The following is a 16,154-nucleotide window of genomic DNA, read 5'->3' as shown; positions in this document are numbered from 1 at the left end:
GATGTAACTTGCCTAACATCACACAGTTAGTGAGTAGCCAAACAGATGAGCCTCCTAACTCCCCTTTTTTCTTGCATGCCACACTAATTGGACATGCAAAAGCACTTGTCTTAAAAAGCAAGAGAGGGACAAGCAAAAGGAGAAGTAGGAATAAGTGAACTTCCTTCTTTGTCCCTGATTTCTGTAATTTTCTTTCCACTATCTCCCTGCAGCCCCCCGATCCTTGCCATGAACTCAACACTTTGCAGCAAGCCCACTTGTATCTCCAACAGAAATTTCAGAGGGTCTCTCTCTTTCTGATGTTCCTGTGTTACGTAACAGAGCTGAGCTGGCACTCCAGCTGATCACTCCTACCTAATTACATCATTTACCTTCAGATCTTGGCATCTGGCTGTCTTCTCAGCTCTGGAAACTCATCAGAATCCAAGATCTCAAAGAGTGGATCTGAAGCTGGACAGCAAGGAACACCCCATTCTCCTGCCCCCAGCTCTCCTATGGAATCCTAATTCAAGGCAGGGTCGGGTGTGAAGGGCAGCTCAGGGGAAGAATATCCGATCGTGGCTAATACCCACCTCCTCTAAGAAGCTTATCAGGGCATTGCACAAGTTCTGGGTCCCAGTGCGCCTGACCAAGCCTGAGAGAGTGGGCCTTCCACCAGGGACACAGATGGGCTCACTGTGGGCCTGCAAAGTCAGTGGAAGAACTGGGGAGATTTCTCAAACTTGTTTCTAAGCTATGAGAATGACAGGTGGTCTAGGGTTTCCATGCTTAGATGGTGGAAAGTTTTGGAAAGATTCAGAAGGTGCCTGGGGCTTAAGAGATCAGAAGGCCTCAGTTAGCATTAGGCTCGACTTGCTGCTGTGTGATTCTAATGTAACCTACAAGTAAATGTGGGGATAATAATATCTGTCCTACCTATCTGTAAGGTGAATGTGAGAATCAAAATAAAAAACAAAGATTATAGAGAAAACACCATGCAAACTTCAAAGCAATTCATACATGAAATCTATTTTATTAGGCCTAAAGGAAATTCTTGGTGTAGAGGGCACTAACAGATCTCCCCAGAGCAGGCTGGGACATCCCAAGATACCTGAGGAGTTGGCACACTGAGCTCCCTGCACCTCTAGTCCATGACTTGGAGCTGATCAAAGTGGGAGTAGGGTAAGGTAGTAGGGATCTCATCATCCTAACCATTGATCTGGAAGCCATTTCAATCATTCAGCTAACTCGGCCTGATATTTACTGACTGTCCCTTTCCCCATTTCCTGTTTCCTCCAGAGTACCTGGGTGCGTGATGCTTTGGGTTACTTTCATCTGAAATAGCAGGTAATCCTCACAGCCTCACCTCTGCCCTGCTTCACCTTGAGTGGCCTGGAACAGTAAGAAGGTCACCAGATCCCTCTGCTGAAGTCTACAGGAGTGCCCACCCACTGTGGAAGAGCTGGCTTCATCTCTGAGTATGCTGGGGTCACTCTGGATGTTGGAAGCCTGGGGTCAGGGCCCAAGGTCTGCTAGTTACACGTCCTTGCTTTTATGCTGCTGTGGGCAGAACCAAACCTAGTTCTTTCCCTTTTCATGCCACTGTGTAACACAGTCTCAAACTGGCCCAGAAAGACGAAAAAAAGAACATAATTCACAAAGTAAAATGAGTGATCTTTTTTTCTGAAACAACTCCTCTACATTTATAATGTTGTTTATTCAACATAAAAAATGCAGGGGAGAAGGAAATCCTCAGAAAAGTGATTCCTTTCTCTCATATGTTCATAAATGTTGCCAAGGAGTTCTTCCTGGAGTCTAACCTAAATCCTACCTGTTGGGGGTAAACACAGCTTCTTCTGTCTTATTATCATGGGATTCTGGCACATTTTGAAATTCAGCAGGAAATTTGGCTGCTCAACCAAGAATGGAAGCATCCTCTGTACTAGCCATGTGAGTTTGGACAAGTTATTTAACTTCTCAGTTGCTATAAACCTCTCATCCTGTAAAATGAGGATGATAATGACATTACCTGTTTGATAGCGTTGTTGTGGGGATTAATTAATTTGTAAAACATATTAACAATGCTGGGTACTATTGTTGTTGTTATTCTGCTTTTAGGTATCACAATCAGATTGTGTTAGAGGGGTCAGCAGGTCTCCATGCATTTCACTGTTACAACGTTCTACTGTGCATTTATTTGTGCAACCACCTGATTAATTAGTACAATTCTTACTAGAGTGGGTGAACTCCAAGAAGACAGGGACCTTGCCTGTCTTATTCATCACTGAATCCCCAGAGCCCAGAACAGTGCCTGGCAAACAATGAATGTATTTGATAAACAAATTTATTTATTTATAAGTAAATTTATTTATTAAATATATTTAATTTATATTATTTATTTATATTATAAACATATTTATTAAATTAAATATATTTAATATATATTAAATATAAAAAGCATAACCCAGTGAGGAAGATGCTCAGAGATGGGGCCCCTGAGGGGATGGAGAGGGGAATGCCCACTCGAAAAGTTCATGACCTTTTGAGAGCAAATGGCTGGAGAATGGCCAGCACCACTGAGAAGCGGAAGCTGATCTGCTTTGCTCTATAAAATTGCCTCATTTTATACCCTCCCCTGGAACAGGATGGAAGAACTGATGGGGCAGATCTGGCTCTGACCCTCACGATACAATAAGGGGGTGAGGATGGCAGATCTTAGAGGTTTGGCAGGACAGCAAGGAGGCCTTTCCTTGCCCTCCAAAGCTCTAGGCCTTTCCTAACTTTTATTAAAATAGAAAGAAGAGGGAACGAGACTTTTCATCTGACATGGAGGGTTTGTAGCTAAGGCTGGTTTATTTCTGGGCCTACATCAGGAGTTGCAAACGACTCAACAGTTGTACAGTGGAAAGTAGACAAGATTTGAAAGGGTTGCAAATTTTATTTCTTTTGTTTTTTTTTTTTTTTTAATCTGGCAAACAGCAAGCATTGATGGGTTGCAAATTTTAATGCCTTTAGGTCCTGGGTAGATAAAAATAAGTTACATCAATCATTTTCTAAGTAACTGGGGAGTGCTGGGGGCTATTTCTGGACAGAGAATAAATGACCCACCGATAGGTATTCCAATGTCAAACAATTTAAAAATATTAAGAAGCAAACAAATGAGTCTGAGGGCTGAATTTAACCTACAGGTACTGCTTTGAAACCTCTAATAAAGTAACAAGTCTGACGAGGAGCAAGCCTAAGGTCTCTCATTCTCAGGTTCCTCATTTATGAAACCAGGAAAGACAAGCTTCCTCATGGAATTGCTATTAGAGTAACAGTGAGAGAATCTGTGGAAAAGCACTTTGATCTGTCCAACCTGTATAATGTCACGGCCTAAGGCCTTTTGTTTCTATTGTTTTATTTGTGCATATTATATTGTTTATAGGATTAAAAATGGCTGTATAGTTGTCACTGGTGGAAAACAACAAAATAAGTCCTCGAACATCCTATGACACATCTTTACAAGCCAGTGGCTAGAACCATACCTGAGACAGGGAGATGCAGGTGGTGGCACTTCACACTGAGTGCAGCTCAGAGACAGGATTTCATCCTTACAGCCAAGTGCCCTTCTGGAGAGGCCAGAGGCCTAGAGAAAAGGTCAGAGAGGTGATTTCAGAGGACTTCAGTGTGGCCAAGCAGGAAACCACACAGTCCAGTACGATTCACAAAGCCCCTCAAAGTAAGAGAAACAGCCCACTAAGTAAAACTCCCATGTCAAATCTGACTTTATAAAGGAATGATGATTGAGGCACAGCAAGATACCTTTTTTTTTTCCTGTAAGCTGACAAAGAGTAAGAAATTTAAATAACACCCAATGCCAACAAAGATACTGGTGAGGATGTGTAAATCAGGTATAGCAGCCCAAGTGACCTTGTTAAACTGTAAATCAGATAATGTCCCTCCTATATGCCAGACTTTCCAGTGGCTTCCCACCTCAATTGGAGAAAAAGCCCCTATATTAGTCTACCAGGCCCTTTCTAGCTTTGCTTGTAGTAGCAAAAACTGAAATCTAAATGTCAATAGGAAACTGATTACATAAATGATAATGGCACATCTTTACAACAGTCAATTATATATAGCAGTTAAAAGAAATGAATGTGATGCCCAAGATATATTAATAAATCAATAACAATAAAAGCAGATGCAGAACAGTATATATAATATTGTTGCATTTAGGTAGAAAGTATTATATATGTTATATTATATAGTATATATAATATGTATATACATACACATATGTAGAGACAATTTTGCAAAGCATATGTAAAAATGGCTATACTTCTATCACCAATAGATATAGAATGAACAAAAACAAACAACAACTCTGATATTTCACTTTTCCAACCCAGTGGCTAGAATCATACTTGAGGCACGGATATATGTATGGTTGCTTCTAAGAAAGCAAATGCTTATTTTTCACTTCATCTATTTTGAAACTTTGAATTTTGCCTGATGCAGTGGTGCACTCCTATAATCCCAGCACTTTGGGAGGCTGAGAAGGGAGGATTGCTTGAGAACAGGAGTTCAAGATCATCCTGGGCAACATAACAAGACCCTGTCTCTAGTAAAAGAAGTATTTATGGCAAACCCACAGCCAATATCATACTGAATGGGCAAAAACTGGAAGCATTCCCTTTGAAAACCGGCACAAGACAAGGATGCCCTCTCTCACCACTCCTATTCAACATAGTGTTGGAAGTTCTGGCCAGGGCAATCAGGCAAGACAAAGAAATAAAGGTATTCAATTTAGGAACTAAGGAAGTCAAATTGTCCCTGTTTGCAGATGACATGATTGTATATTTAAAAAACCCCCATCATCTTGGCCCAAAATCTCCTTAAGCTGATAAGCAACTTCAGCAAAGTCTCAGGATACAAAATCAATGTGCAAAAATCACAAGCATTCCTGTTCACCATTAACAGACAAACAGAGCCAAACCATGAGTGAACTCCTGTTCACAATTTCTACAAAGAGAATAAAATACCTAGGAATACAACTTACAAGGGATGTGAAGGACCTCTTCAAGGAGAACTACAAACCATTGCTCAACAAAATAAAAGAGAACACAAACAAATGGAAGAATATGCTATGCTCATGGATAGGAAGAATCAATATCATGAAAATGGCCATACTGCCCAAAGTAATTTATAGATTCAATGCCATCCCCATCAAACTACCAATGACTTTCTTCACAGAATTGGAAAAAACTACTTTAAAATTCATATGGAACCAAAAAAGAGCCTGCATTGCCAAGATAATCCTAAGCAAAAAGAACAAAGCTGGAGGCATCATGCTACCTGACTTCAAACTATACTACCAGCCCACAGTAACCAAAACAGCATGTACTGGTACCAAAACAGATAGATAGACCAATGGAACAGAACAGAGGCCTTAGAAATAGCACCACACATCTACAACCATCTGATCTTTGACAAACCTGACAAAAACAAGAAATGGGGAAAGGATTCCCTATTTAATAAATAGTGCTTGGAAAATGGGCTAGCCATATGTAGAAAGCTGAAACTGAATCCCTTCCTTACACCTGACACAAAAATTAATTCAAGATAGAATAAAGACTTAAATGTTAGACCTAAAACCATAAAAACCCTAGAAGAAAACCTAGGCAATACCATTCAGGACATAGGCATGGCCAAGGACTTCATGACTATAACACCAAAAGCAATGGCAACAAAAGCCAAAACAGACAAATGGGATCTAATTAAACTAAAGAGTTTCTGCACAGGAAAAGAAACTACCATCAGAGTGAACAGGCAACCTACAGAATGGGAGAAAAATTTTGCTATCTACCCATCTGACAAAGGGCTAATATCCAGAATCTACAAAGAAGTCAAACAAATTTACAAGAAAGAAACAAACAACCCCATCAAAAAGTGGGCAAAGGATATGAACAGACACTTCTCAAAAGAAGACATCTATGCAGCCAAGAGGCACATGAAAAAATGCTCATCATCACTGGTCATCAGAGAAATGCAAATCAAAACCACAATGAGATACCATCTCACGCCAGTTAGAATGGCAATCATTAAAAAGTCAGGAAACAACAGATGCTGGAGAGGATGTGGAGAAATAGGAACGCTTTTACACTGTTGGTGGGAGTGTAAATTAGTTCAACCATTGTGGAAGACAGTGTGGCGATTTCTCAAGGATCTAGAACTAGAAATACCATTTGACCCAGCAATTCCATTACTGGGTATATACCCAAAGGATTATAAATCATGCTACTATAAAGACACATGTGCACATATGTTTATTGTGGCACTATTCACAATAGCGAAGACTTGGAACCAACCCAAATGTCTACCAATGATAGACTGGATTAAGAAAACATGGCACATATACACCATGAAATGCTATGCGGCCACAGAAAAGAATGAGTTCATGTCCTTTGCAGGGACATGGATGAAGCTGGAAACCATCATTCTCAGCAAACTATCACAAGGACAGAAAACCAAACACCAGATGTTCTCACTCATAGGTGGGAATTGAACAATGAGATCACTTGGACACAGGGCAGGGAACATCACACACTGGGGCCTGTTGGGGGTGGGGGAGTGGGGGAGGGATAGCATTAGGAGAAATAACTAATGTAAATGATGAGTTGATGGGTGCAGCAAACCAACGTGGCACATGTATACCTATGTATCAAACCTGCACTTTGTGCACATGTACCCTAGAACTTAAAGTATGATAAAAAAAAAATAAAATAAAATTAACTTTGAATTTTTCTCCATAGACACAAATTAATTTTTTTTTTTTTTTGAGACAGGGTCTTGCTCTGTTGCCCAGGCTGGAGTGCAGCGGCGCGATCTTAGTTCACTGCAACCTCCACCTCCCGGGTTCAGGTGATTCTCGTGCCTCAGCCTTCCAAGCAGCTGACTACAGGTGCCTACCACGACAGCTGGCTAATTATTGTATTTGTAGTACAGACAGGGTTACACCATGTTGGTCAGGCTTGTCTCGAACACCTGACCTCAAGTGATCTACCCACCTCAGCCTCCCAAAGTGCTGGGATTACAGGTGTGAGCCACCATGCCCGGCCTCCCAGCCTTACAAATTACCTTTTATAATTTTTTAAAAACTAGTTTTATTTGGGTTTATCTTCTTTTTCATTGAAAGATGCCACCAAGGTTTTAAGAGGGTGAGTGGTGAGCCTAGCAAGATAGATCAGGGCCCAGATATGAGGGGCCTTTAAAAATTTAGACTTGATAGCATTTTGTTTGTTTGTTTTTAGAGATAAGATCTTGTCCTGGCTGGAGTGCAGTGGCACAATCATAGCTCACTGCAGCCTTGAACTCTTGAGCTCAAACAATCCTCCTGCCTCAGCCTCCTGAGTAGCTAGGATTACAGGTGCACACCACCACACCTGGTTAATTTTAATTTTTGTAGAGGCAAGGTCTTGCTATGTTGCCCAGGCTAGTCTCAAACAGCTGGGCTCAAGTGATTCTCCTGCCTCCACCTCCCAAAGCGCTGGGAGCCACTACACTAGGCCTTTATAGCACTTTTCAAAGGAAAGAGTGTATGGAATAAAGAAGTTCCTTTCTACTTTCTTAGAGAAATGTAGTATCTACCAAGTTTTCTCTGCTTTCCCCTTTGACTTTTTTTTTTTTTTCCAGTAACCTCTCTTACTCCTCTCCTATCTTCTTTCCACAAATGCACATCCACCATCACATGCCAGACCCTGGGGGATCCAGCGGTGGATAAAGCTCACCCTATTTTCAGAGCAGAGGCAAAGTTAATTGGAATTGGAAATGTGTAAAAGCTTTTCTTTGTTCAGTGAGTCTTTTCATTATTTAAAATAGAGAGAAGCTTTGTGGTTTTCTCAAATGCTCTGGAAAAAACTGAAAGAGGATTGAGAGCAATTTTAAAAGGAGGAGGAGCACAGTTTTCCAAATACATTTCAAAGAAAAAGAGGGAGAAACCTATGGATTAAAAGAGACTTCTGAGATATAGCAATGGATTTCAACATCTGGATCTTACTTGGATCCTGATTCAAATAACCAAAGTGTAAAAAAGTAAAATTTATGATATTTATGACACAACTGAATATTTGAAAGCTGATTAGATATTTGATGATCTTAGGGATTTATTGTTAATTATGTTAAATTTGATAATAGTATTGTAATTATATATTTTTAAGTTCTCTTTTAAAGATACATAAGGAAACATTCATGGATAAAATGTTATGCTATCTGGGATCTGCATCAAAATAATATGTGGGGAGAAGTCAGTAGGGGTGTACATGAAACAAGATGAGGATTGCATTGACAGCAGAAACTGGGTGAAGGGAACACAGGGATTTATTATCCTAATCTCCCTATCTTTGTCTATGTTTGAAAATTTCCATAATAAATTTTTTTTCAGAAGAGAGAAGGGTCATATTTATGATATTTTTTGACTTCTGCTTTGGTGAAAACAGTGAAATAGGGAGGGGGGAAAGATGAGAGGAAGAGGCTGGAGCTTAGAAGTATGATTTGGGAGTGAAGAGTCTCCAGAATAGAGGGGCAGGAAGGGAAATGCAGGGCAAAGGACATCATGGGAGTGTGAGAAGAGAGGGAAGAATGGAAAATGCTTTCCATCCCCTCAGCCTTTTCTTCACTTACTCATTTCCTACCCCTTATCTCTGTAGATGAATAATCATCTTGGGGCCAAATGAGGTGGCTCATGCCTGTAATCCTGGCACTTTGGGAGGCCAAGGAGGGAGGATCGCTTGAACTCAGGAGTTCAAGACCACTCTGGGCAACATAGTGAGACCCCCATCTCTACAAAAAATTTAAAACTTAGCCAGGCATGGTGGCACGTGTCTGTAGTCCCACCTACTTGGGAGGTTGAGGTTAGGGGGGATTGCTTAAACTCAGGAAGTCAAGGCTGCAATAAGTCATGACTATGCCACTGTGCTCCAGCCTGGGTGACAGAGACCCTGTCACCACACACACACACTCACACAAATCACCCTGGGAACTTAACAAGATTCTCAAGCACCAAGTCATGAAATTCCATTTCCATTTCACTTGGCAAGGCCTGGGAATATGCATTTTCAACACGTGCTTTAGGAGATTTAGGTATCTAGACTTCCCTTTGAGTTCCCCAGTACCTGGCTCCTGTGAGAGCCATGGTTTTTCTGTCATTAACCTTTACTCTGTCAGAGTGGGGATCAAACACTGCCTTTCAAAGCCTTTGGGACAGCAGTCCACCATTTCAAGCCAGGAAAAAATAAAGGGAATGAGAGATTATGCAAAGGAAACTATTTATTGATTTCCTTTAATGTGTGTGCGGGAACATGCAAATGCTGAGGGTTGCTTGAGTGGGTAAAAGAAATTCATCAGTCAGCTATGGCTTGAAAGACACCTTCTTTAAGACCTTCTAACCTTTGTGCTGATGTTCTCTGATGTTATAGTCGCTGAACAACCTTCTGATTTGTAATGGGAGTCCACTAAGGAGGAAAAACAAACTAGTTGCCCTAAGTAAGTCCTCCTGGCAGTTGTGCCTTTTATCATCAATTTAATATATTGATTTTTTGCTTTCCAAGTCTCCCAAAGCCTGTTATTCAGAAGAACTAGGTCACAAGATTTGATCATCCATCAGCGAACTAACTTAAGCTTTAGGGTTGGGTAAGGTAATGAATCAGACCTTGCAACTGAGCCAGAATTACCAGGAGGACAGTAACCCTGTGGCTAAGTCATTGTCACATTAGGGGTAACCAGACACTTGCTTACCCACACATTCTTGGCCATATCCCTCCCAATAGGGAAACCTGCTCAGGCATAACTAGGTCTTGACATGGTGAGATGAGCCAGGTTGGGGAAAGAAGTTTTGAAGCATAGGGCAGTCTGCAGGGCCCTGGGCCCCAGTGCTGGCAGGGATATTCCCAGGGACAGGAAGAAACTACAAGCAACTGGACCGACACTCTCCCACAGAACAAGCTGTGAGAAGTCAGATAGACTCGTCTGTTCAGTTCAAAGCATCCTCCTTCCTTGTCCCATCCCCTAATCTCACCCCATCCCATCAGCTAAAAGAAAAAGGCAAATGCCTGCGGCCTTCTAGAGGCCTTTCTGTACTCTGTAACCTATGTGGTTCCACATTGTTCTTTGAACCATAACTACTCAGGGGCCTGCTGGCATCCATCTAAGCCTATCTCTAGCTGGGATTCCCTGGCTACCTATATGGTTAGAAAGAAACTCACCTCTTGCCCTCTTAAGGACTTCACTGAGGCACAGGCTACAGTGGAGACACCAGGCGGCCAGAGTGGCAGGTAAGAGGCCATGTTGCTTTACAGGGAAATCTGAGCATGCAAGCCTTGTCCAGGGTGAGGGGAACGAAGGCCGCTCAAAGAGGGGATGGTGGAATAAAGTGAGCATTTGGGCTGAGGAGACCAAGGGGCCAAGTCTTGAGGTAAATTGGGCTCACGTCAGCTAAGAAGGATATACAAAGCATACCTCAGCCAGGAATTACAGTTTTGGGGGGTTTTTTCCCCCGAAATTCTCGTGTCTTAGCCTTCTAAGTAGCTGGGATTGCAGGCGCCCTCCACCACGCCCGGCTAATTTTTGTATTTTAGTAGAGAGCGGGTTTTCACCAAAGCCCAGGCTCCTCTCAAACTCCTGGCCTGAAGTGATCCGCCCACCTTGGCCTCCCAAAGTGCTGGGATTACAGTCGTGAACCACCGTGCCCGGCCAGGAATTGTAGTTCAGGAATTGTAGTTTAAAAAGAACAGGAAGAGGATTCTGTCAACCGGTTCAGGGGATGTGAGAGCGGGGGCTGAAGAGTGACGAGGAAAACAGCAGGAAGGGTTGGGCTCGTGCACCGACAGGGCCCAGGGAAGTGAGGGGACAAAAGTGTGAAGCGGTCACAGAGTCACAGGGCCAGGTGAGGCCCATGGGTCAGTGGGGCAGGAGGGGGAGAAAAAATCCCCAGAATGGGGAGAGATACAGGGCAATGCAGAGAGACAGGGCGAGAAGCCCCGATCCAGCCAAGGCTCAGAGAAATTGGGGATTTGTGGGAGGAGAGGGGTGGCCGCGGATTGGCCATCGCGAGGAGAGGCCGCGCCCCCTAGCGTCCTTCCGGGCTGAGCCAGAACCCTGCCCGGGCGACCCTGGAGCTCGCCAAGGACCGCCCCGCCTAGTGCTGAGTGTCGGCGCCGGGTTCCCTTCTGTCGCGCGGCCCTATAGTTCCGGCTGTGGCGCGCGGACGGAAAGTTTATGGCGACGGACTGTGTCCGGCGATGGGCACGGGGTGAGTGGGAGGCCGAGGGCCCATTGCTGCCTTTCGTTGCTTATTGGGGTTACAGGTGAAGGGGATAAGGGTGAAGAACAACCCAGGGCCAGCGCTTGGCCTTCCCGCCACCCTGGCGGCCGTCCCGCGCCGTCCCTGAGGCGCCAGTTCCGGGGCACTGCTCCCGGCCTCCCCTCTGTCTCAGGCTCGGGGTCCCCAGCTCCGCGTAAACTGCACGATTTCGCCCTCTGCTTAGCCCCGCTCTGCCCCCACTTTCTGTGAGAGACTTCCAGATCTCACATTTTCTTGACTGATTTTTAAGGTAAAAATACATCTCCCAGATGCGATTTTCAGTCTGGACTTTTAGAGATGAAGTTGTATCTGAGAACTGGGGAATTATAGCTGATGGACAATTGGTATTCAAGGCCAACTAGGTGGCTAGGGCCTGTTTCTCAGGCCGTTCTTGAGAAAGAAGAGCCCTAGTTGTTTGAACAGTACACATGGGAAGTGGGTGGCGGTGGGAGACTTGGGGCTCAGAATCCACCCAAGTAAGGAATACATAGTGTTCTCACAAAATTGCTAGACTGTGGTTGGCAGGGAATGTTTTTTTTTTTCTTTTTTTTTTTTTTTTCTGAGACGGAGTCTCGCTCAGTCGCCCAGGCTGGAGAGCAGTGGCGCGATCTAGGCTCCCTGCAACCTCTGCCTCCCAGGTTCAAGCAATTCTCCTGTCTCAGCCTCCCAGGTAACTGGAACTACAGGCGCACGCCACCACGTCTGGCTAATTTTTGTATTTTTAGTAGAGATGGGGTTTCACCATATTGGTCAGACTGGTCTCGAACTCCTGACCTCAGGTGATCTGCCAGTCTCGGCCTCCCAAAGTGCGGGGATTACAGGCGTGCCTGGCCTTTTTGTTTTTTTGTTTAATCAGGCCTAGACTGCTTGAATGAACTATCCTTCAGGAACTATCCTTTCAGTTACCTCCTTTACTCCAACCTGAGTACTAAATTAATTTCCCACGACTTTGTAACTGTTAAGGAGGTGCATTTGGGAGTAGACACAATTGCATCAGTTGGGAGAAAGAGCCAGCTCCAGAGGTGTCTTCAGAGAAGGCAAGACTGCCAACTGTCATCTGTCAACAGCAGATTTCACGGGTTGAAAGTGCTTTTTTGTATTTGATCTAAGTCTGTAAACTGTTTCCTCCCATTCTCCTAAGAGGTGAGGGCAGTACTCCTCATGATCCTCAACTTGTAAAAAGGCGTCCCTGCATGAATGGGAGCTGGGCAGAGGCGAGGGAGTCCCCCATATCTCTGCTTGAATGAGAAGAGGAAATGTGTTTCTGGTGTCCAGAGTTAACATTTATAATGTATTTTGCTAAATAATATATGGTATATCTTGTGATTTAGGGGTAGTTCATTAGTTATTATCAAATTGTTGGGCACCTACTATGTGCCAGTTACTGTGATAAGTTTTGAGGAGACATCATGGGCAAAATCTGGCATGGTCCTTGCCCTTAGTGAGCATATGTTATGGTGTAGTTGAACCAGTATTGTGCAAGACCTCACTTTTTTTTTTTTTTTTAATCAGGCCTGTACTGCTTGATTGAACCATCCTTCAGGAACTTTCATTTTCTTTTACGCCTATGATTACAACCTGAGTTGTCAACATTGTTTCCATAAACCAGTGTATTCTGAGTTCAAAACAGCCTGCTTACAAATGGAATTTTGGCCCGGTACGGTGGCTCAGGCCTATAATCCCAGCACTTTGGGAGGCAGAGGTGGGTGGATCACAAGGTCAGGACTTCGAGACCAGCCTGGCCAGTGTGGTGAAACCCTGTCTCTACTAAAAATACAAAAATTAGCCGGGTATGGTGACACACATCTGTAGTCACAGCTACTCGGGAGGCTGAGGCAGGAGAATGGCGTGAACCCAGGAGGCGGTGCTTGCAGTGTGCAGAGATCACGCCACTGCACTCCAGCCTGGGCAACACAGCAAGACTCCATCTCATAAAAAAAATGGAATTTTAGAATATGACACATTTGCAGCTGGGCACTATCCTTAAACAAGCAGTCTGGCTACTGTTAAATGTTTTGAAGTGAATCCCAAAAAAGAAAGTTGTGAACATTAAATTTCTAACTGTTTATATCCACCTAATCTCTCTAATCATATATATGCATTATGATTTTTATTTTTATGAAGTTGTAAGCAGTGTATAATACAGTTCTGGGGCCTGCTTTTCTCAGTTACTAATGCTTTCTATAATTATTTTTGATATCTATAGTACATATGTCATTCATTTATAGTTTTATGATATTTCATCATGTCAGTAGACTACAGGTTGCTTAATAATAGAGTAGCAGCAAGCTGTATTCCCATGAGCAGGTCTGTGTATCTGTAAACTTTTTTATTTTTGAGCACCAAAATGTTTTCTTTATGCTAATTCTCAATCCATAATTTTGAATAACTCCATTTCTACATTTTGACTTTTTTCTACATAATTTCGTGAGATAATTCCAGCTTTATAACTTTCTTTTCTTTTTTTTTTTTTTTTCTTGAGATGGAGCCTTGCTCTGTCACCCAGGCTGGAGTGCAGTGGCACGATCTCAGCTTACTACAACTTCCGCCTCTTGTGTTCAAGCGATTCTTGTGCCTCAGCCTCCCAAGTAGCCACCACGCTCAGCTGATTTTTGTATATTTAGTAGAGACAGGGTTTCACCATATTGGCCAGGCTGGTCTCAAACTCCTGACCTGAAGAGATCCACCCACCTGGGCCTCCCAAAGTGCTGGGATTACAGGCACGAGCCACTGTGTCTGGCCTTAAATATTCTTTAATTTTGTTCTTTTCCTTCACAGTTGAAGCACCATTGGCCAGTTGATGTACAATGAGTACTACTGAGGCTAGCAGTTTATTACTTTTGTTACGCTTAATGATTTCCAATTTGTCTAATTTGGTTTATGACTTTACTAGTCCTTTCATTTTTATATTTGGCATTCATTTTACTAAAACAAGAGCACCAACCAACAAAATAATTAAACACATGCACTAATACTGCAAAAAGGTTGTGATGGTGCCAAAAAACAATGGTTGATTATCAGATAGCAACACCATATGACAATTAGAAATGTTCTTCAGTAAATTAAGTGTTAGAGAGGAGATGTAGGAGTTTATTAAGTTGCGTAAAAGTCAAATGTGTGAAAGTCAAGGGCGACCTGAAGTTAGCAGGACTTTTTTTTTTTTTTTTTTTTTCCAGTAGATATATTTAGATAGTCCTTGATTTATGGTCACTTAATGGGTGATTCTAAGAGTGGTCCTTACAATGAACCAAGCTGCTCACTTCCCTCTCACTGAGTTCTCTAGGGATTATTCCTCACCTCAACTTAAATGGTGTTTGCCTCTGCTAATTTCTGGGAAATTAAAGTTATGGTGAAAAATATTCTTTTCTCTCTGTGACATGTAAGACCTTATTTATTTTCTACAGCATTTCTCTGTTTATAGCTGTCTGTTTACATTCTGATTGGCAACACTGGGATCATTTTCATCATGCCGACAGTGGTGGTAATGGATGTATCCCTTTCCATGACCCGACCTGTGTCTATTGAGGGGTCCGAGGAATACCAGCGTAAGCACCTAGCAGCCCATGGTTTAACGATGCTGTTTGAGCACATGGCCACAAATTACAAGCTTGAATTTACAGCACTCGTGGTTTTCTCATCACTTTGGGAGTTGATGGTCCCCTTCACAAGAGATTATAATACCCTACAGGTACAAAAAGTAGTAAGTTATTGTATATACAGGGCCTAAATTTATTGGGAGGAAAACTGTGTTATAATGCATTGAACATTTAGAACTTTGGCATTATTTAGTAAGTCTGTTAATACTTAATATGTGTAGCTAAACAACAAGAATTCACAACCAGTAGGTCTTAATGCCTACTGTTTCTTTGGTACAGCTATGAGTTAGAGCTGTGAGTTTTTCCCTTATTTTCCTCTCTTGGTTTTCTGGAATTCTCTGTGGAAAAGTGAGCATCTCAGGATGTAGTGCTCCATTCCCTAAAATTTAGGGTCTTTAGGCTCAACACTTAATTTTTTTCTACTCTCCCATAAAATTTGAGGAAATGCAAAATTAGTCCTTTCTTGTTCTAGAGTAATTCAAAATGATATTTCCTTTCCAACAAATAGCTTTGATTTTGATACCAATAAATTAAAAATTTTAAATCTCAATTGGTAGATACTACCTTTCAAAGGTGTTTTCTGTGTTATTTCAGAATGTACTTTCTGACAACATCTCTAAATGATAGTATTTCCAGCAGTGCCTAACACAGTGTCTTACCCATGGTGAGCAGTCAAGAAGTGTCTATGGGCCAGGTGTGGTGGCTCACGCCTGTAATCCCAGCACTTTGGGAGGCCAAGGCGAGAGGATCACTTGAGCCCAGGAGTTTGAGACCAGCCTGGGCAATATGGCAAGATCCCATCTCTATTTTTAATAAAAAGAAGGGGAAAAAACAAAAAGAAGTGTTTGTGGAATTAAACTGAACAGTTTAACAATTGTTAGGTGGTTTAGAAATCCAGGATCAATACAGTTTGAATTTTTTAATACAAGTAACAAAATTTTGTTAAATAATTCCTTTTATTATCTCAGATTTTTTAAGTGACTTAAAAGCTTTTTTTTAAAAAATTACACTGACTTAAAAAATTTTTTTTTAATTTTTTTCCTGTAAAAGGATATTAAACTTTTGGTATATATGCTGACTTTCTTACAGGTGAATAAACTAAGGATTTCTGATGTTCTGCAGTTCTGAAATTTAGAGAATTGCTATATAAGGAGTGAGACGTAATATTTTAGACCAGGAACCCTGAAGTCAGACTACATACTTACAAATCCAGGTTCTGCCACCTTTAGTCATGAGACCTG

General features: G+C 42.2%; 2 protein-coding genes across 5 annotated transcripts in view; one reads left to right on the top strand and one right to left on the bottom strand.

Moving 5' to 3' along the window:
- Nucleotides 1-532, bottom strand: part of SLC24A1 (solute carrier family 24 member 1) — a 38,211-nt gene extending 37,679 nt beyond the window's left edge. Inside the window, exon 1 of the mRNA XM_023220811.1 lies at nucleotides 372-532. The gene's annotated coding sequence lies outside the window, so the exon portion shown is untranslated. The remainder of the gene's footprint in view (nucleotides 1-371) is intronic.
- A 10,597-nt stretch (nucleotides 533-11,129) lies between these two features.
- The window catches only part of INTS14 (integrator complex subunit 14), a 32,747-nt gene continuing 27,722 nt past the window's right edge, over nucleotides 11,130-16,154 (top strand). Inside the window, exons 1-2 of one of the 4 annotated variants that reach the window (XM_023220815.2) lie at nucleotides 11,130-11,266; nucleotides 14,722-15,005. In XM_023220815.2, coding sequence (XP_023076583.1) covers nucleotides 14,784-15,005 — 222 coding nt within the window. In that variant the 5' untranslated portion in view covers nucleotides 11,130-11,266; nucleotides 14,722-14,783. Of the gene's footprint in view, nucleotides 11,568-14,721; nucleotides 15,006-16,154 lie in introns of all 4 variants that reach the window. The other 3 variants (XM_023220819.2, XM_023220817.2, XM_023220818.2) reach the window with 3 other exon arrangements.

This window comes from Piliocolobus tephrosceles, chromosome 6 (assembly GCF_002776525.5).
Source record: "Piliocolobus tephrosceles isolate RC106 chromosome 6, ASM277652v3, whole genome shotgun sequence".
NCBI classification, from domain to species: domain Eukaryota; kingdom Metazoa; phylum Chordata; class Mammalia; order Primates; family Cercopithecidae; genus Piliocolobus; species Piliocolobus tephrosceles.
The sequence above is the reverse complement of the archived record's forward strand: the minus strand, read 5'-3'. Positions and strand labels throughout refer to the sequence as shown.